This window comes from Sturnira hondurensis, unplaced genomic scaffold, assembly GCF_014824575.4.
Source record: "Sturnira hondurensis isolate 20B ecotype Veracruz unplaced genomic scaffold, ASM1482457v3 Scaffold0008640, whole genome shotgun sequence".
In the NCBI taxonomy this organism is placed as follows: Eukaryota; Metazoa; Chordata; class Mammalia; order Chiroptera; family Phyllostomidae; genus Sturnira; species Sturnira hondurensis.
This window is the reverse complement of record NW_028081271.1, coordinates 21,977,386-21,998,354: the sequence shown is the minus strand read 5'-3', so window position 1 is coordinate 21,998,354 and position 20,969 is coordinate 21,977,386. Positions and strand designations below refer to the sequence as shown.

Sequence of the window (20,969 nt, the reverse complement as noted above, 5' to 3'; positions counted from 1 at the left end):
CTAGAAATTAGTTCCTAACACTGCGTGCAGGGCTGGCCATCAAGCTGGACTCAGTTCCCCCACCTGTTAAATAGGGAAATGGATTACGCCCTTGTTAAAATTTCTTCAGTGTGTTATCCCAAGATCCCAAAACATGAGTGCCTTTGCCAAGCATGGCATTAAATAAGAAGAAATCGTTTGCTGCAGCTTTTCTCCCTCAGAAGTTCCCATCACTGCTGGGTAACAAAGTCACAGTTGCAGGGTCCCAGGAATACTTCCAGCCCTCGCTCTGAAGCTCCTCTCTCATTTCCAGAAAAGCCACCAGACCAGTGGGCCAGCCTGGGCTGTGCAACCGCATGGCCCAGAGGGTTTTGAAAGTACAGGTTCAGAATCACAGCAGCCTGGATGGGGCTGGGGGACAACTCCGGGATTCAGAATTAGGATCCTCCAAATAGCAGCTTGGAAGCATGGCCAGCTCAGATGGATGAGAACCTTTTTACTTGTTTTCAATCCAAACTTCTAGAAACACAATGTCCACATGCAGCCTGTGTGAGGTCTTTTCTTGCATTAAACTACATTTGCACTACAGGGAACATGGTTCAGAGAGCCGAGGAGCTCACAGCCTGGTCAGGAAAGGTGTTGGCACTGTTGGCATAGGAGGGACAAAAGTCCACCTTTCTGGCTCTCACTATTTTTCCTGCCATTTTGCCTGTTCAGGCCAGTGGCATGCTGATTACCATTTTAAAAAAACCATAAAACAAAAACTTCAAGAAACGATGCTGCCCCATACAGAAATGGCCCAAGTTACTTACCACGACTTCACTATTTGTAAAATGAACCCCCCTAGAAAAGCCTTGTATATTGTAAAAAGTCAGTAGAAAAAAAGGGGGCATGTGGGTGCTCCGAGATTCAATCTAGTTTCATCCATCAAAAATTCACCGAGCACCAACTAAGTGCTCAGGACGAGGAACCACTGCTGAATCAACAGCCATCAAAGATTTGCAAGCCAGACAGAATACAGCAACTGCCCCAGCAAAGGCACAAAGGTTTCCTTGGTGGAGGAGGCTGGGAGGACGGAGGGGAGCAGGGCAGGTTGCCCAGAGGCAGAGCATACAGCCAGTGTGCCCAGAGCTGCCCCAGTGTGCCTGGTAGGCTCCCAGCCCTGGGCTCTCAGGCCAGTCACAGGGATGTGCATTCCCCCTCCCCAAAGCCCAGCCCCCAACTTACCCGTCCCATTGTGGAGGAGGCAGGTAGGCATCCACACTCAGGTTGCACACTCCCATGGGGGCTTGGGCATCTGCACACCGAGCCCTGACTGAGCACCTCAGGACGCGACCTCTGAGTGGGGTCTCCCTGCCCTCAGGGGAGCCGCTGAAAGGACTGGGACTGACTGCGGGCAGCGGCCTCAGGAACCTCCAGGACCCCTCACCTGCCCACCTTTCCTTAGATGCTGGACTGGAGGGACCAGGAGCAGGTGGCCCCTCTGAGAATGAACAGAGAATCCAGAGTGTGTTCTCTCTCTCTCTCTCTTTCACACACACACACACACACACACACACACACACACACACAGGCTGATTTTACAGTCTATCTTTCAAAGTGCAATTTGTCTACGAAAAGCCAATGTGAGGCCCATGTGGATTTCAACCAATGGGGATGCAGCTGGTGCCTCTCAGCCAGTCTCTGGTCTGTATTCTAATGGGCCCTATCTTTATCAGGGAAATGTTGCTTCTCTGAACTTAAAACTTCTTATGAAGGGTCCCCAGACTCAGAGGCAGGGGAGGGGTCTGAGCTGAGGGGTAGGGGACCTCCTTTCTCCAGGCTGGCAGGGAGAGAGGGACGGGGTTCCAGGGAGGCTTCTCACCTGTCCCGGAGCACCTGACTTCCGAGCAGCTGACGTGGGTGCCAGTCCCTGGGCAGGGGCTGGGCCGATGCCTTAGGTAGGGGGGCGGTCTGGGGCTCGGGCAGCTTTTGACCTTCCAAACCTGCCATGGGATTCTGGGCCAGAGCACAGGGTCTTGGGATTTAGGGGACTGCATTTGGGCTTCCTGCCTTCCCTCACTCACCCTGACCCGAGAAACATGGAGTCTAACCTGCAAGGGACATTCCTGCTGAACAACACGCCGCTGGCTCAGTTCTCGGAGATGAAGGCGCCCGTGTGCCAGTACTCTGTACAGAACTCCTTCTACAAGCTCAGCCCCCCAGGGCTGGGCCCCCAGCTGGCCGCCGGGACCCCCCACGGCATCACAGACATCCTGAGCAGGCCTGTGGCTACGCCGAACAGCAGCCTGCTCTCCAGCTACCCCCATGTGGCAGGCTTTGGTGGACTGGGCTCCCAGGGGGTCTACTATGGCCCCCAGGTGGGAAATTTTTCCAAGGCTGGGAACGAGTACCCCACCAGGACCCGGAACTGCTGGGCAGATACGGGCCAGGACTGGCGAGGCGGGCGGCAGTGCGGCAACAGTGAGTACAGAAACCCCCGGATCGGGGAGGAAGAGGGTCTAAGGGGACACTCACATGGGGCCCACCTGTCCTCCGCCTCCATCCGACAGCCAGAAGCTCAGACACTGGGGCCCATCTCTCTGCTGGGTTCAGAGCAAGAGGCTTCCCTCCACATACCACCCCATCTTGCTTGGACAGGGCACCTTCCCCCCACTTTTCACCCCTTACCAGCTGCTACCTCAGCTGCCCTTTTAGGACCCTGGCTGTCTCTAAGTCTGGGGAAGACCACGTTGCCCACTGGTGTAGGGTCCAGCTGGCAACAGACCTTACTTCTCCCTCCCCAGAAACCATGTCTTCATCCCAAGTGGGCAAATGCTGGCCCCGGGAGAAGTCGCCACCGCTTCACCTTCTCGGGGAGCCCACTCACGGCCCTGACACCTCTGAGGGACACAGAATGCACACTGACTCCACCTGCCCCACCTGCCATCAAGGGGGCTGGTTTTTACTGTCCTCCTCAAGGTTGATGTTGTAGCAGCAGCGACAGCTGCTTAGCCCCCAGGAGCAGCTAGCTACTCAGCTGTAGCTGCAGTGGGGGCTCCCCTCACCCTCCCCAACCCCAAACCTGTTTACAGAGAATTGGCCCATGATGCTGGTTCTCGGGGGCTGGAGGAGGGGCAGGACACACAGAGAGGCGAGGCTCCCCTGGGAGGCAAGGACAGTGACAGTGGCTGCGGTGGACAGTGACCTGTGCCACGAAGGCCCTGTCTAGCTCAGGTGAGGGCAGGGGCAGGGGGAGCCTCCATTCTCGTCTGAACACGGGGCTGCCCATGGCAGCGGGGCCTCCCCCTTGGCACTGCCTCTCACCCCCCAACCGACCTGGAACACAGTGAGTTCCCCGGGGGTGACCTGTCTCTTGGAATTTATTTTATGACATGGTTTGGGGGGTGATCTGGGCCTCAGGTGGTCTCTCCCTCTCAACTCCCCCACCCTCATTCCCCCCCACCCACACCAAAAACACACCTTCTCCATATCCTTGCTCTTCAATCCTGGTGCCCATTCACACATAGGAAAATGTCTAAGCAAGTCAGTGGCTGAATTAACACAGGGAGAGAGGACTGAGGGTAACAGTCTCTCTGGAGGTCTCTTTCCCTTTCTGCGCCCTGGTGCCCTCATCTGTAACACAAGGCCCAGGCCATCAGGATGCTCTGAACACCGCCCAATAGGTGGGCATTCTGCTTACCCGATCCCCGCCACCTTCTTCCTAAGAGGCTCCTTGGCTGGGTGCAGGGCCAGGTCTTGAGCCTCGGTGACTATGCTGTACAGTGTGGATGACTCCCAGGCCTGGTGATGGGCCAGACAGTAGCTTGGGGCTTAAGGCTCTGGTTTCTGGAGATCTGGGAAGTGGGGTCCCAAGAACAAGGAAGTCAGGAGAAAAGAATTCTCTGGCCCCTCAGATCCTGATTGTTGGTGGAAAGGTCCTAATCCATTTTGTGCTGCCCCGGAGACCAAGGGGACGGTCCTCTCGCCCCTGTGGGGAAGGCAGCGCGGCTGAGTAGAAACATTACTCAAGGAGGCACGGGTCCCAGGTGGGTCCTCAGCTCCCTCTGTCTCTAGGCAGCTGTAACCTGCGGCAGGTGCCTTCTCAGCAGGTGTCTGCCCACCTAGACAGAGGTCATGGTCACTATTATCAGATTGTCAGGAATGCTGCTCATTTGCGAGATGTCCACCCCCAACCTCAGTGGCTTCTCTGTAGGAGGGAGCTCGCTCCCCTGGGGGAGAGGCAGGGCAGGGCTGGACCCCACTCACCCTGCTAACCTCACTTGTCCTTCCTCCCGCCAGCCCCGGACCCTCTGAGCGACAGCATCCACAAGAAAAAGCACACTCGGCCCACCTTCACGGGGCACCAGATCTTTGCCCTGGAGAAGACCTTTGAGCAGACCAAGTACTTGGCTGGCCCTGAGAGGGCAAGGCTGGCATATTCCCTGGGGATGACCGAGTCGCAGGTCAAGGTGAGTACGAGACGGAGCCTGAGAACAGGATGCCACCGCGTGGGAGAGGCAGCCCTGCTCTCCCAACAGCTCCCGGCTCCCAGTGAGAGGCCTCCTGCTGCTTGCGCACTGCCTGTCTGCCCAACCCCAGAGACTGACGGTTACCTTAGCCCACAGACTCGAGAATAAGCCATAGTTTGAGGTTTGCAGCCCATTTAACCCTCACAGCACCCTTAAGGTGGGTTTTATAGGTGAAAGGGCAGTCTCAGCTGAGCCTCTAGCTTACGGTCACCTGGGTGGTAGGTCCAAACCCGGATCTGTGGGCCTCCAGCCTGGTGCTTTCCCGGCCTCTGCACAGTCTGCGCCAGTAATTTCAGGAGCTGATGGCAGCCTCCAGCCCACATCAGAAGTCAGCCTCTGGGCCAGGGGAGGACTGGCTTCAGGCTTGTTGCAATAGCTGGCAAGGGAGCTGGCCTTGGTTCACCGAACTTCAATGCCTTATCTTCCAAACTTCACTCGGGTGGGCTACGGGACATAGGAGGCCTCAGAGATCCACGCAAGGGTCACCCTCACACTGCTGCACACTTCGGGAGCCTGAACTCAGTAACTGGGCTTGGGTGTCCTTGCCACGGAGGGGGTCTCCCTTCTCAAAAGGGGCCCTGCGTGTGCTGTGTGTGCCTGACCCTCAGCGTCCCTGTCACTCCAGGTGTGGTTCCAGAACCGAAGGACCAAGTGGAGGAAGAAGAGCGCCCTGGAGCCCTCGTCCTCCACGCCCCGGGCCCCTGGCAGTGCGGGCGCGGGCGGGGACCGCGCGGCCTCAGAGAACGAGGACGACGAGTACAACAAGCCGCTGGACCCCGACTCGGACGATGAGAAGATCCGGCTGCTGCTCCGCAAGCACCGCGCCGCCTTCTCGGTGCTCAGCCTGGGCGCGCACAGCGTCTGACGCCCGGCCCATCTGCACCTCCGGGGGACGCCTGCGGCCCCCTCCCCTCCCCGCTGCTGGGCGGACTCGGGGCACTGCTCTAACCCGAGGGCTGCGGAGGAGGAAGAGGAGAAGGGAGGGGAGGGGAGTGGGAGGAGGAGGAGGACACAGACGTGGTGGTGGAGAAGGCCAGCCTGGCTAAGGCAGGAGGGAGCGAATGGGAGCCCAAATTGGCCCCGAGACCTGGCGCCCTCTCTTCCATCTTGCACCTCCGAGGGCCGGGCCTTGACCTGCCAGCTCCGCAGATTGCTAAGTGCACAGGTAGACGAGAACAATCACTTTGCGGCCAGGAAACTGGCTGTGGGGTCCCAGATACGCCACTGTGATCCAGCCGTGGGGTCTTCCCCCAAGGAGGCAGCTGGCCTGGACAAGGGACTCCCTTCTGCTCTGAGAGCTGGGAAACCAGGGCCTGGGCCCAGGGTGGCTACCGGCTGAAAGAACCATGGCATGCCCAGACCTTGGCCGGGGAAGGACCCCGCTTGAAGGGCCAGAGCCCAATATACAACCCAGGCTGGAGGAAAACCACCTCAGGGAGGGCAGGTGGGTCCCAGCCAAGAAGAAACACCCATGACACCCAAACTCAAGGATCACATCCCTGGAGAGAACAGTCCTCCTGGCCACCTTTCCTTTTTTTGCCCTGGGTGGGAATCCCTCAGACAAGGAGAGACGAGAAGCCCCCACTGCTGGGAAAAAGCAGGTTGTAGGCAGAGGCAGAGAAAAGATGTTAGGGCCGATATTGCACCCCAGAGCCACCCACCTGGGCTTTCCTGGGTGTAGATGCAAGGGCCACCCGGAGAGAGGGGAAGGACGGTGGGGCTGGGAGGAACCTCAGAGGTGCTGCTCCTCCAACTCCGGTGCCCACCCAGGAAGGGTGAGGCCTCTGCAGGGGGAGCTGGGCCAGGGCTTGCGCTGGGACCCCTGCCTTTCCTTTCCTTGAACCCCCTGTGGCACTGGCCAGCAGGGTGGGGCTTTTCTTCCCATGAGATTTGGAGCTACTGGCTAGTGGGAGGGCTGGGGGAGGAGGGTGAAGCGACCAGATAAATGCAGCGCAAAATGGACCAAGCGTTTGCCCATCTTCACTAACTTTAAGAAAAGTAAAAAGTAAAAATAAAAGTCCCAGAAACCTCCTCATGGCTCCCGTGCATCTGTGAAACTGACTGTGGAGTCCCAGCTGTGCCAGCTGTGAGGGGCCGTCCCCGAGGGCAGGCCTCGGCTCCTGGGGGGATACCGGGGCTCTGGGAGTCCCTGAGCTCTGCATGACGTTGGTCAACTGAAGCCTCATCGGTGTATGCCAGGCACTGCGAAGGGTGCTAGGAGACCACGAGGAGTTATTGGGGTCCCTGACCTCCAGGAAGTCAAAGCCCAGTGAGGGGAATTATCTGTTTTGGGAACTAGATACCATAGGAAAAGAGAATGGGGGAGGAGAGAAAAAAAAATACCAACATTAACTGAGCACCTACTCATTGCTCCCATAGTGAAGGTTTGATTAGCCCATTTGAGCCCACAGGAAACCTAGGAAGTAGGTACTGTCCTCTCTGTATTGCATGAGAAAACTGAGGCTCAGAGAGAATCCGAACTAAGTCACAGAACAGGGATGAGGCAACCTGAGGGCTGACTCCAAGGCCCTCACATCTATTTGCCCCACCGCTAGGGGCAGCCCCTCGGAGCCTTTTCTGTAAAACGAAAGGCTAGGCCAGCACGAGATACACTCTCAGGACTCTTCCACCTTTGATGATCTTCGCAGACACCAGCAAGGCCGAAGGAGGGGAAGCATCCTGCCCTCTTTGCTGTCCCGACTAGTCCTGCACATGGCCTCCAGAGCAGGAGAATCTGGTCACCGAGTGGGAATGAGGGTGGGAGGAAGACCCCGGCGAGGAAACTGAGGCACCAGCCTTCCATACAACCCTAGTGAACCCAGAAGCAATGCGGACTGCTTTAAAGTCCTACCCCTCAATTCACAGTGATGCCCACGTGTGGTCTCTCTCCACGTAAAGGGGGAAGGATATAAGGAAGCGGCTTCTAAGAATCGAGCCCCAACTCCATTGCTCTTGGTCACAAGCTGGGTGAGGAGCCCTCTGATGACGGGGGTGTCCTGAGAGGGGCTCTGTGGCCTCACTGTCCTGGCCCTGACAGGACAGCAGCCTGGGAGGACCCAAGCACACTTTCAGCACAGCCACAAAGACTAAAAGCCTCTGGGACCTCGGGGAGCCAGGAGTGCGAAGTCATCAAGCAGGTATGCAGGGAAAAGCCGGTGACGGAAAAACAGTGTTCGTTTGCCTTTGTCGTGAGCATGTTGTAACCCTAACGGCTCTAGTGCAGCTATAATTCTTGCATGTCTGATTCGAGTCATTTGGGGGCAGTATTAAATCAAGCCTGGGAAAAGTTTTGTCATAGGAGATGCTTGCTGAGCTCAACAAAACCTCCTTCAGTCAAAGCTCTGAGACACCTACCACTGCACCCTGTGGTCAAGGGCCCCAGCCTTTTCAGTGTCCCCTCTCACTCCTGTCCTCACTCCTGCCCACCATGCGCTCAGCATCCGGCACAGGCCTCGTCAAGAGACTAGATTCGGAGTGTGAAGGAAGAGAAAAGCCCAAGGCAAATGGCCCGGATTCCTGAGGGTAATTTGGAGTTAGTCTTGCCCTCTCCCAGGTGGGGACATGCGCGCATGTGTGCACGTGTGTGGATGAGTGAATGTATGTTTGTGTTCCTACAGTGAAGGGGCATCTCCCTTCATCCGTCATAAAGAAATCGTAAGCCACAGACCCCCCCACCCCTTGTTCATGTCTGGTCACAAAGGGGACGCCTCGTATATGCTGAGTTAAACAAGACGTTTTCGATATTCATGCTTCTTGCAACTTCTGCGCCGTCACATCAGACTTTTCAGGGATGAGCCAAAGGGGAAAGAAATGAAGTCCTGTGCTCCCAGAAGCAGTCCTGCTCCGACAGGTGGGCACAGAGCCTGCCACGCCTGCAGCCCCCACATCGGTGGCTGCCAGTGTTAGGACTCGGGACATGTCCCCAGCAGGACAGGTGTGAAGTTAGGAAATGGCCCATATCCTGATGTCAACAATTCGACAGGTCTGGGGCCACTGAAATGCCACTTCTGGCAACCTCGCCTCATGCTCAAGCCACCCCTAGGGCTTGAGCCCGGACGCCCGTGAACCTGAGGCTTGGCCTGCAGCAGGGACAGGGCCTCGCCAGTTAGGGCAGGGCTGGGACCTTGGCTCCACCACTCCGTGTCCTTGGGTGAGAACTTAACCTCCCCAGCCTCAGTATACTCAACCGTAGGACAGAAACAATCCTGCATACTTTGCAGGGTCCCTGGCAGGTTAGAACTAATGAGCGTGCCTGGCGTACACAGTGGCTGTTACATTCAAAGAGGGCTTCGGAGGCCGACGGTCCTGAGCTGGAATCCCCACCTTCCTGCGTAGGAGCTGGGTCACTGTCACCATGTTAGTCAACCTCTTGAAATCCCGTTTACTCCTCTGTAAAATGAGGTCGGTGGCNTTAGGGCAGGGCTGGGACCTTGGCTCCACCACTCCGTGTCCTTGGGTGAGAACTTAACCTCCCCAGCCTCAGTATACTCAACCGTAGGACAGAAACAATCCCACATACTTTGCAGGGTCCCTGGCAGGTTAGAACTAATGAGCGTGCCTGGCGTACACAGTGGCTGTTACATTCAAAGAGGGCTTCGGAGGCCGACGGTCCTGAGCTGGAGTCCCCACCTTCCTGCGTAGGAGCTGGGTCATTGTCACCATGTTAGTCAACCTCTTGAAATCCCGTTTACTCCTCTGTAAAATGAGGTCAATGGCCAACTGTGCGAGACTGAGAAGATTCAATGAAATCCCATGTAATACTAGAACAGCGTGGGGACTCACACGCACTCATGCTCTCTCCTTCCTCCTCAAATTCCTGCTACTAGGAAGTGGCAGAGCCAGTTCTAAACAGGTCTTCTCAACAAGAGGACAAGCCACCTACACCTGTAGGTGTTCAGGCCCCGCAGGCAATTGCTCTCTGGGAGGTTACGGAAGGACTCGTGTGTGACCAGATCCGTTTACCTGCAAAATGCCTGAGATTGTATGTTCTCCAGCAAGAAGCTAAACTAGATGCGGAGGGCTGAATTCAGTTTGCAGGCATGTTTCTCCGGGGGCAGAACAATGCTTTTATAGTGGCTTTAGCAGTCCTCTAGGCAGGGCAAGGCGGCTCCGGGGGGCGAACCCCACCATCTCCCTGACACTCCCTGGGCTCTGCAGGATAAGTCACCCGCCTGTCCCCTAAAGACATTTGGGTCTCTCCATCCTGCTAAAGCCTTGCTGCTCCAACACACGGACCACAGCCCCAGCAGCAGTGGCCTCACCTGGGAACGTGTCAGAGACGCAGACTCTCAGGCCCCATCTGAGACCTCCTGAGTCAGAAGCTGCATTTTAGCAGGATGCCCCAGCACATGAGTGAGGCACATGGCAGTGTGAGAGGATCTTGAGGGGCACGACCACGTGAACGTGTCTGGATGGCACTCTTCTCGGAGCATGGAGCCTCGGTGAAAACTTCCTAGACAGTTTCAGATGCGTGGAAGTAGATTCCTAGTATTTATGGCCATGTATAGCACAGCTGGAACCTGACTGTGAGGAAAAAAAGTCTCTGAGGACAAGACGGGAGCTGCCACAGGGCACACACACCGTTTTCCCAGGCAAGGCCGGAGCTACCTCGGGGACAAGAGTGGATTCAGAGAGGCAACTGCTGGGCGGAAACACGCAGGAAGAGGAGCTTCAGAAGCACAGCACTCGGCGGAATTTGGTGTTAGGACTGAAAGCGCAGCTTGGGCCAGAGGTCTGTGAGGACAGCACTGTGGTTCATGTTCATAAGCATGTCCCAGAGCCTTCAGAAATATTAAACTGTGTCTTGTGCCTTCTTCATAAGATGTCCAGAAGAGCATATTTTAGAAGGCTTTTCACTGAGGAAGTATTTCGCTTAGAAAAAATCCACCGTCCGATAGTGCTCAGATGAACAAAATAGCACCAAGGAAAAAGTCTGCTGTTCTCGTTGTTGCGTCACGTGATTCTACTTGGTCAGAGGTTGGGTTGGGAGTTTGCGGAGGAAACTCCTACCAACCTGAGGTGGAAAGGGTTTCCATCATTGGGGGGGCAGAGGTCATGGGAAAGAGGCCAGGGGATCTCCTGTGGTCACTTTGTCCCCAGGGGCCAGAGCTCCAACAGGACCCACCTGGCATCAGGTCAAGACGCCAGAGAGGCACTTGCTCCCCGTGATGCAGGAGGTCCACGGGCAGGGAAGACGCTATCTGTCCCCTTCTAAGAAAGGGACCCTTTCTAAATGCTCTGTCCACATCCATCCGTTTGTCTTCCAAAAGCTATGTGCGATTTGGTCACCCCACTCTGCAGACGAAGAAGCTGAGGCAGAGAAGTGAGCTGCCCAGGTCCGGGGACAGTCAGCAGTCACTGCCGGGTTTCACAGTCCAGCTCTGGACCCGCACCGCTCGCTGTTGCGATGCCCAAATCTCCCACCGCTCCTGCTGTCACTTCCTGCTAATGCTCTAAGGACTTTACTTAGCTCATTTAATTAAAAAAGAAAGAAAGAAAAGAAAAGCCACATGAAATAAACACTATTCGTGTGGCTTTTCTTTTCTTTCTTTCTTTTTTAATTAAATCCCCATTTTACAGCCTGGGACACAGAGAAGCTAAGTAATTTGCCTTAGGTCACCCAGCTCAACCCAGTCAGACCGACTCTGGAGCGTCCACTCTTAATCGCCGTGAAAGGGGAAAGGGAACAGGCCCACTTGAAGGAAGTCTGGGCTGTTCCGAGGGCTGTGTCTACTCCCTGGGTGTACAAAGACCTGGCAGCAACAGAGGGCACAAGAGCACCAGATGAAGTTCTCTAATCAAAGACATTCTGATCGGGTTTGAAACGCGGTGGACCACACGGACCAGCAACACACTACCAACACTGTAGAGGGGCCCCTGGGCTCAGCTGGGATGAACGAGTGTATGTGAAAACGAGGAATGATGACAGAGAGCTTCGAGGTAGATTCCGTGCTTAGGATCAACATTAAAATATGATATTGAGAGATGCGGAAGAAAGTGTGACTACTGCAGAAATTGAGGAAGAAACATACGAGGAGATATACAAATCAACAATACAAAGTATTGCACGCTTTTTGTTTGGGGTGGTGGTGTACTAGTTGTCCCTCCATTGAAATTTGGCTAAAACAGGAATTTACCTTGTATGGAAATAAGGAGACTTCGTATGATCACATCTTTAAATGTAGGAGGTACTCAAAAGAGAAATCTACATAAATTTTGATATTAAGAAATGACCAAGGATTCTTCCACTCCTGAAATAAGTTAATTGGCACACAACTAGCAAATTCTTAAGCTAAATGGCATCTTATCTTTCTTCAACCCTTGGAATAAATCTGACCAAGATGCTGCCTTCTTTTTTAAGAATTGATTTGCTCTGATTTTTCACAATTTCTGATTTTTTAAATTTAAATTTCATGTTTTCTTTTTGATTTTTTTTGAAAGACACATGATCAACGCGTTGTAGTGCGCAATTACAGCAAAAGTCATTTTTCCTGGTGTGGTTGCTGCAGCTTTGTGACTGAAGGTCAGCGTCTCTGGGTGGAGCTGACATGCCGCAGCCAGAGACACTCTTGTGGGCCGTTCCCCAAGCAGGCTGTTCCCAAGCAGGCGCGAGGACCCAGACACACAGATTCCTGACGCCATTCCCGGATATTCCCACTCGGTTGGGCAGGGCGAGGCCCGGAAGGTGCCTGGTTAATCAGTGCCCCAGAGCACTGGGAGTGGGTGGACAGATTTGCCGAACTGTGATTTTTAGAAGCCCAGATCAATTTAAATCCTAGAGCTGTCCCTAAAGACATTTATTGGGTTCTATAGCTTTTCCTTCTTCCCCACTGACAAAGGTTCCAAAGTCAGGGGACACAGGCTGCAAGGGTGGAACAAAGCTCCAAAGGTCTGGATCTTCCTCCCAGGGAAGGAGCGAGTGAGGGCAAGCCCTTCAGGGTTCCCACTGCCACTCGGCATTAGCCCGGGGCTGTGATACCTGTGGGCAGGTCTAACGTAATCACACCTCCAGGGGCTCTAGGGAGAGACCCTGCTCCAACGAATTACTAAATCCCTGACACTAGGTCCTGGAGAAGAAAGCAACCTTGGGCTTTCGGGTCTTGTGTTAGTACTGTTCGGCTTGGCCATCACATGCCAAGGTGGAAACAGCAGGACAGAGTGGCTGTGCCCACCATGCAGGATGACTGTACAGCACGGTGCATTGCTCCGTGAGTGGCAGCTTCCGCCCTGAGGGCAGAAGAGGCTGCAGTGTGCCCCTGCGGGTTGGGCTTGCCTTCCTCCGGTAATGCCACCCGGACTTTTCCAAGGAGAAACAACCTTTTGGCCATGTTTGAAGGATCTAGTGTGGGCCTGCTGACCCCACCCCCAGATCCAGGAGTAGGTGAGCGACACAGTCCTGGGCTGATCAGTGACTGCCACCTCTCTGGTCACGTGACACATTCATTCAGGGTCGGGTCCAGGATCAATTCCAGCTGGCGAGCCAAGGGTCCAAGTTGTTCTTACTCAGTGGTGCCCGTCTTACCTCTCTACCTGGAGCTCTTTCTGGCTGCTGCAGCCGTCTTGCCACCGCGAGGGGCACCTGCCACAGAAGGAAGCCAATGGGAAGAAAAGCAGACCTGAGGGAGGCGGGGAGAGCAGGATTGAATGGGTGGCGTTGTTTCAGGTCCAGTCTCAGCCAGGCCTGATTTACCCCAGCCTTTTCAGGAGACAATAACACCTTTTTTGTCTTGAGTCTGATTGAGCTGGGTTTCTATAATTTATAATAGAAAGAACACAAATAAAGTAAATATATATACCTCATATATCTGAGTTTTAAAAAAACCACTTTGTTGTTTGCTTATAAGTAAACTGGCCCTGCCAGGGAGCCCCCAACACGGGGGCCCCCTGGGGGGAGCTCCCCCAGGTGAGAACTTCCTGGTGTTCGTTCCCTTGCCTCGCAACCCCGACCTGAGAGCTGGGTCCTGCCCCTTTTCTCGCTTCATTCCCCAGTTCTCCACTCTCAGCTCAAGTGGACGGCTGACAGTGGACCACCCTTAGTGACAGGCAGGGACTGGATTAAATGATTGCTCCTATCCCCAGTGTTTATTACCGTATTTTGCTTTGTATAATACGCACCCAATGTTTCTGTGTGCACTGTACACTGGATTATTACACCCATTCTTATAGCCATGGTATATAATCATTGGACCCATGTATAATACACATTCTTATTTTTCCCTCAAAATTTTGGGCCAAAAAAGTGCGCCTTATACATGGCAAATACAGTAGCCCTGATTCCTGGTCGAAGTCCTGACGTGAGCAGCAGTCTGGGGGAGTGACGCTGCAGCTCCCTGCAGGGTCCGGAACCCAGGCTCCCTTACGGGAGATTGCCAGGTCCCTCCGCCCCGCTCCAAGGGGTGAGGAAAGCCTCAAGAGTCCATTCACCTGGAAGAGCCTTGGACTGGAGCGACCTCACCCCTGGCACCTCTGTCAGCTGCCTGCACGGTTCTGAGAGCGTCCGGCACGGGGCTGGCTCCTTCGTGCTGCTTAAGCTATGCTGCACCCACAAAGGCCAAAGCAGCAGCTGCTCCGATCCAGTCCGGTCACCACCTACAGGTCTAGGAGTTTCCTGCTTGCTTGAGGCATCTTCCCTTGTCCCGATGCTCCTCTGCCTCAGAAGCCCTGGCCTGTCCCCTCCAATGCTATTTGTCATTCTTTAGAGCAATAAGCCAAAGACCGGCCCTTCCTTAGGGGACAACAGCCTTGGGTGCAAATGGGCAGAGACCCTGACCGCACAGGTGGGAAGACAGCTTCTGCTGAGAAGCAGGAGTGGGGGGCGGCTGACCTCCAGTCCCTGGTGTGCAGGTCTATTGAGGTGTCCTTGTCAGCGATAATCTCCTGGGACAGGACACAAATGGACTGAATTCTTTTAGATATTTCTTTGCTGCTGTTTCTTCTAGGGGGAAGGCACCTGAGCCCGAAGAGGGACAACGACGTTGGAAGTGGTGGAGGAGGCTGGTCTTCCTGCATGTAGAATAGTCGCCTGCCTCCCCCACGGCCTGCTGCCAACCCAGAGGGCATGTATTCAAAAGCCCCTCATTAGGCCTCTCTTTGCAGGCAAACAAATATCATTAATCTTGGTAAAGTGAGTGAAAGCACATTCACCTGTCCAGGCAAGAGAATTAATGTTGTGTCAATAGGAAATTAGTGTTTACCTCTGGCCTTTACATCTCCCCTTTGCTACGGAAAGCCCAGGGCAGACCAGCCCAAATGTATAACCACAGTCAGAGGAGAGAAACATACCACCCTCCCCCAATACAGGTGCAGGCCTGCAGGGTGGAGAACTGGGGATGGAACGCCAGGGGACAGGGGCAGGGAGAGGACAGGAGCCACCCCAGGCCTCAGACAAGGTAGTGACGACAGCAGAGCCTCGGGTCAGAGATACTCACTGGACCGTGAGTCCTAGGGAGACATGGGCCCCACCCCACGTGGTCACACAACGGTGACAGGAGACTCCCTTTTCTTTCGGGACTCGTGGCCACGACCTCTCATGCCAGGCCCGCAGTGCACACATGGAGCTGCACAGGCTGAAAGCGATGATGCCACTGACACGGGCTGCTGTTCATCGAGCACCCCCGAGTGCCAGGCTCCATGTGCAATGACTGACAAACCCTACAGAGCAAGTATTCTGCCTTTTTCTCAGATAAAGGAGACACGTTCTGCGATGCAGAAAAATTCAATAGATAAGCTCACGGCCATACACAGGGAGGAGGTGGATTTGAACCCAGTCTGGCTCCACAGCCATACACTTCCACACAGGGAGGGATCAGCGCGTGAGGTCAAGTGTAAAGACAGGAAGTCTCTGAGAAAGCCCTTCTGAGTCATTCTCCACTCCCCCCCATCCCACCCGGAATGACTCCCGGGCAGGGGGAAGGTCAGGGAGAGGCCGGGCCGGGCCGGCTAACTCAGAATGTGAGGGTGTGTGCGTGCCTGTGTGTCCCAGGAAAAGAAGCCAAGCAGACCGATAAGATCTCTTGTTTCCAGAGCAAAGCACCAATTAAACACAAGGCAGATGTGAGCAAATAAAGCTGTGGCGTCCAGAGAGAAAATCAATACCAGATTGTATGTCCTAGCCCAATCATATGCCAATTAATACAGAGGGTGCAGCTGAAGGCTGGGGGCAGGAGAGTCTGGCCTGAGAGCAGGGGCTGACCGGCCTGCCCCCAGCTTCCCCACCACTTGGGCCCTCCCCCCGCTGGGGGCTGCAAGCCCTGCTTCAAAGGGCCAGTGCCTGAGCTCTCTGGGGGAAGCCTGTGTGAACGGTGAAGCATGGGGGACGGCAGATAAAAGGAGCTTCACCGCAGTTACGTTGGCAGCTGGGAGCTGAAGGAAGGAAGGGGAGGTGGATGAGAGAGGCTTTGGGAGGTGGGTACTCACTGGAAAGGGACAGACAACTCAGACCAGACACACAGGCTGCTTGATATTTAATTTGCTGCAGGAAAAAAAAAAGAGCAAGGAGCTTGCTTTTAGAAAGTGACAAAAAATTAGGCAAAAATGGGAAAACTGGGGGAAAAAGTTCTACCCCCTGAGAAATGACATGGAAGCCTTTGGTTATTCTGTTCGTGTCTTATTTAATTCAGAAAGTACAGCCAAGAAGTTAATAACTAATTTTCAAGAGGAGTGATAACACAGCACAGGACTGGGTGGCCATGGGGATGGAGTGGCCCAGAACCTTCCATGTGAGGGCTTCAGCCTCATCACTCGGGTGGCAGGGACGAGGCACTGTGGCACACAGCCGCCTGCCAGTGGTCACCGGGTTGAGCCGGCCTGTCACCCAGGGAGGTGGCTCTGCATCAGCAGGATTAGTCAGAAGTGCCCTTGTCCAGGGAGAGGAAGCCTGGCTGTGGGAGTGAGGGCCCACGAGGTCCCGGACAAGCACACATGGAATTCCAGAATTCCCAATACTAGGGGGCGGGGAAAGACGCAATGTTGTTTAGGAAGCAGAGAACAGAAGTGGAAGGAAAGGCGGTAAATCAGTGACGATGAGGGCATCTGCTTCCGTGTTTTTCCCACGGGAAGCCCCTCTGGCCAGAGTCCCTCCTGTGCCGTCTGTGCCTGGACGCACGCCCCAGGCGCAGGGGCCCTTTTCAAGCCGGAGCTCTGTGGGCCAAGGACTGTTGCATGCCAAAGAAAAACGAAATTTGCTAGCCGAATATTTTTTAGACATTTTGCAAGATGCACGGCCTCCCTGACAATTTTTAATGTACTAACTGCCTGGTCCAGTGAGCTGATTAATTGGTGCTGGAGAGATCAATAAAAAACAGAAAATTAAAACAATTTTAAAGTGATTAAGTAGTTTAACACCTGTCTCCCGTCACGTCAGCGCAGGAAGAAAAATAAAGCAGGTGTCGAAGGGGCCTCCTGAAGCAAGAGAAAACAGCGCCTGCCTTGGAGAAATGACAAATCACAGCTGGTGGATCAATCTGAGCCAGCAGCCCTTCCCCGGGCCCACTGCTGGAGCAGCAGGAAGCAGGGACCCTGAATGCTGGGCCCTCCCCCGCCCACTCCTGTAGGACTGTTCCTCAAGCCAGGGAGGCAAGTGTGCGTCCAGACCCTGGACCGCGTGGGAGGGAGCAAGGTGAACCGAAGAACACCTTGGCCTAGAATTCCGGATGGGCTCAGATAGGAAAGCATTAGCTAACCTTCTTCTGACCTCATTTGCAGCCATTTGGAGCTGAGTCTGCAGTATGTGGAGGGTTCAAATGCAATGAAAATGCACTTTGGGAGCTGTGGGGCCCATAGAAGGAAATAGTCATAGCTCTCTAGAGTCATTGGGTCTTTCGTTCTGGAAGCTTCAGGTCTCCACCCTTACTCCCAAGGGAGACAGCCCCCTAGCCTCCACCTTCCCTCAGCCTCCTGCAGCCTGGCTACACCTACAGGAGTTGCAGGCCCCGGCTAGATGATGGCCCAAATGCCCTCTGACTCTCTTGTGCCAGCCGCACTCCCCTTGCCCCACCCCTCCACCAGCAGCTACCATGAAAGCTGCACAGCCAGTCACTCCTTTCCCATAGTATCACGTTCTTGACTCAAAATCACTGGACATGAACTCAGAGTGCAAGAAACTCTCTAAGATGATTCCACCTCCCCTGCCAAAGTGCTAACAAGGCAGAACGATCAGGGGCAGGGGGTAGTGACACGAGGGAGAATTCACAAAGGCTAGAGCTAAAGCCTTTGAAACAGTTCACAAGTCTCCTCTTCAACCTTATACGTGGACTTGAATTTCGCATGTGTAAAGTGCAGATCTACTTAACGTGACTCATGTTTTAGAGAGCTGTGCTGTGCTGTGGCTTCCCAGCCTGGGCACACCACTGCACCACGCTGGGGTGGTGGGTGGGGGTGGGAGGGTGGGGGGTGGGGTGGCGCTCAAGCCTTAGGCGAAAGCCTCAGATCTCTGTGGGAAGAAAGCTGGTTCTTGGCCCACTGCCCTGCACACTGGGACAGAGTGGGCCAAGCTCCAGAAAACCCCCGTCAACACTCACCTGCCGGGCAGGCAACCATGCACTTGCTTTCGGCTCTCTGGTGTCCTGTTGCCCTTCCAAGCCCCCGATGCAGCAGCTTCCACCCCCAAGATGGTGACAGAAAAGGAACTCCAAGCAACAACACAGAAACCTTGCACATCAAAGACTCTCAGCTGAACTTACTAGCCGTCCCCACTTGGAAAGCCCTCCCATCACCCTAAATATTAATGGAAGTCACCGGCAGTGGCCTGGAAAAGGGCAGGGCCAAGGAGAAGGGGTGCCAACTCGTGTTGGCTTTCCTAAATATTTTAATAGCCGGAGTTTTCCCTTTCTCAGACTTCCCTCTGGGAGCTCTGCTTCTGTGGCTACTGCTGGGCCACTCTGTATTCAGGTTCGGGGCCCCATTAGTCTCAATGAAAAGGTGTCAGAACCTTTACAGCCAATTTTGTGCCAATGACAGTCTCACAAAAAAGATTTCCAATCGGAGGCTGTCGGCTTGCTTCTTAAAATAATCCATACGGCCGAATTGCCACATGACAAAACACAGTCCATCTCTTGGCATTTCCTGCCACAGGATGTCCCCTTGGTGACTTGGTCAGGAAGGGTGAAGGCCCTGCAGTCCTTCAAATCAGGACACAGATCTCAAACGTCTGTTTGCCAAAGGCACCATCACCGGCGAGCACCTCTCAGCGGGGGGAGAGCTGGCCGGTGGACCCATCTACTGTCCAGGTAAGGCGTGAGCTACCCAGAAGGCAACTGACGGGGTAGAGGCAGCCTGGGAGCCTCACCACTCTCGGAAGCAAACACAAAGTTCTTGACTCTGCGCCCTCAGGCCTGCTGCTGCTCCCTGCAGAGTGCGCCTGGGACTGACGGAGATAAAGTTTCCGGGGGTCCAAGTTCCAAACTCGGCTGTTTTGTTTCTGTTAAAATGCAATTGTTTTTCTCTGGAGTGTGCGGTGACTGCTCAGCGTCAGGAAGATGTATGAAAAGCTCCACTTCAATTCAGCATCCCTTTTCTCCCAGACAAACACGGTCGGATTTTAATAAATCAAAGAGCCACACTGTTTAATAAAAATTTATTGACTTACAAGTGATTATTTATCAAAAGACCATTAATAGCCGGTACCGAAATGATGTGTTGCTGGGTGGTGCTGAGAGACTAATAGGAAATCAATGCAGCCGGCCAGCCAGGATGCATATGAGCGGCCCACCCCCCCGACGGCCAGCGCAATTTCACCAGCAGAACACACCAGACGCTGCCCTTGGTGCAATGAAAAGTTCCCCCTTTTTATTTATCGTTTACAAATGAAATGATCAATACTTTTAATCTAGAGCAAAATTTATTAACTTTCCCATCGGAGAGAGACATATTGACTGGGGGAGAGGGTGTTAGAGCAACGGAAGATGGATGGCTGGATGGTCGGCTCTTAGCCTGTCCAGGAGTCAGTGTGCCTGCAGCTGCCCTTTTGGCCCCACGGGGCGAGTGCGACCAGAGAAACAGAGTCTGGCCACTCTAGACACACAACAGGCGGATGGGGACCTCCGACACAGGGGGCTCTCATGCATCAGGAGCCGTGGGAAGCACGATTCCTCAGACCATTGAGTTTTGGGTCAATTCCAGGAAGGAAATGGCTGGATCTTTAGTCCCAGACGACTTCCACAGGGCCGCAGGGCTCACCGCAGTGGGGTGCTGCTGGGCAGGGCCCATGGGGGGCGGGCTGCCTGAGCACTGGTCCCGGGTCTGGCCTGGGTGCTCGGGGCTCCGCGGAGCACGGCCGACAGCCTCACATCCAGCCAATTTTAATCTGTGAAGGGCAGCAACAGGGAATGGGGTCTGCCACAGTGGAGAGGCAAGTTCCAAAGTTGTTTGTACTATGTCACAAGGATATCATCTCAAACTGCTCCATCAAACTTAGTGTGCTGAGCGCTGGCCTGGCTGACAGCCTTCTATTGAGCTTCCGCTGGCCAGGGAATTCTACCAGTCTTTTTAAAGTGCTTTCTCTCACAGCTTGGGGGAAAAAAAAAGTCTTTCCAAGATCCACAAACCCACCTCTGCCCAGTCACCTAAAACTCCGGGGACTGTTTCACATGCAGGACACCCTCTTGTGGAACCGAGTTTCACGAGCCCCATTGTTTTAAAGTCAGCAAATTGTTTTAAACGGATGTAGTTCAGAACCCTGCTGACCAGAGAGCTTAAAGTCCAAGTTTGAACTTGGATTTAAACTCGGGTTTAAAACATACAGAAATTGCAGATGAAAAGGGCTCAGTTCTGGATGAAGGGTCACAGAGAAATTAAGTCAGAACAACAAAGGAGATGTGTAGCTGGTGTGGACGTGGCATCAGAAGTCAGTGTATTGCCACTAATCAATGTCACTTGGCTTTACTGAGAGCATCCTGGTCACTGCTGGGATCACAAGAGTGAACGAACATACTTTGTATCTCATGTGCTTCTGTTGCTACCCCTAAGCGCCTTGCAGTTTTACCCCACACCAGGTATTCTGACTCAGGGGTAACCCGGGCCTGCAGGGTCTCCATTAATGTGATGGCACAGTCTGATGCGTCTGCAAGCTTGTGCGAAGCACTAAATTAAAATTTTAGAGAGATTTTTTGGGGGGAGGCTGTCATTCATTATTCCCCTCTCCTCTCTTAGTGAAAGAGGAAAATAACCGTTGCTTCGTCACCACGGTGCCTCTTTACAGAGGGACTCTAAACCGGAAGTTGTAATACTTTGTAACGTCAGCAGAGAGGTTTGTTGAAAAGAATGTGAGAAACATAAAAATATTAAACACCTATGAAAACCATAAAATAAATGTACTAATCAGTAGGCTTTTTTAAAAAAGAAGTATAAAAAGGGACCTCGGTCTTCAAAATCAATTTTTAAAGACCCCAGACAACTTCACAACACTGTAAATACTACTTATTATAAAGGCTGGTAATCCGTTTCGTCTTGAATACTTTGTAGAACAGTTCATAGAGGCTGTCC

General features: G+C 53.9%; 1 protein-coding gene and 1 pseudogene across 1 annotated transcript; both read left to right on the top strand.

The window, feature by feature from the left end:
• Positions 1 to 2,060: 2,060 nt before the first annotated feature.
• Positions 2,061 to 5,355, top strand: NKX6-3 (NK6 homeobox 3). Its single transcript, XM_037055076.1, has 3 exons — positions 2,061 to 2,442; positions 4,261 to 4,430; positions 5,116 to 5,355. The coding sequence occupies exons 1-3, from the start codon at positions 2,061 to 2,063 to the stop codon at positions 5,353 to 5,355; spliced, it is 792 nt and encodes a 263-aa protein (XP_036910971.1).
• A 4,471-nt stretch (positions 5,356 to 9,826) lies between these two features.
• Positions 9,827 to 11,613, top strand: LOC118993038 (U6 snRNA-associated Sm-like protein LSm3; annotated as a pseudogene).
• Positions 11,614 to 20,969: the final 9,356 nt, after the last annotated feature.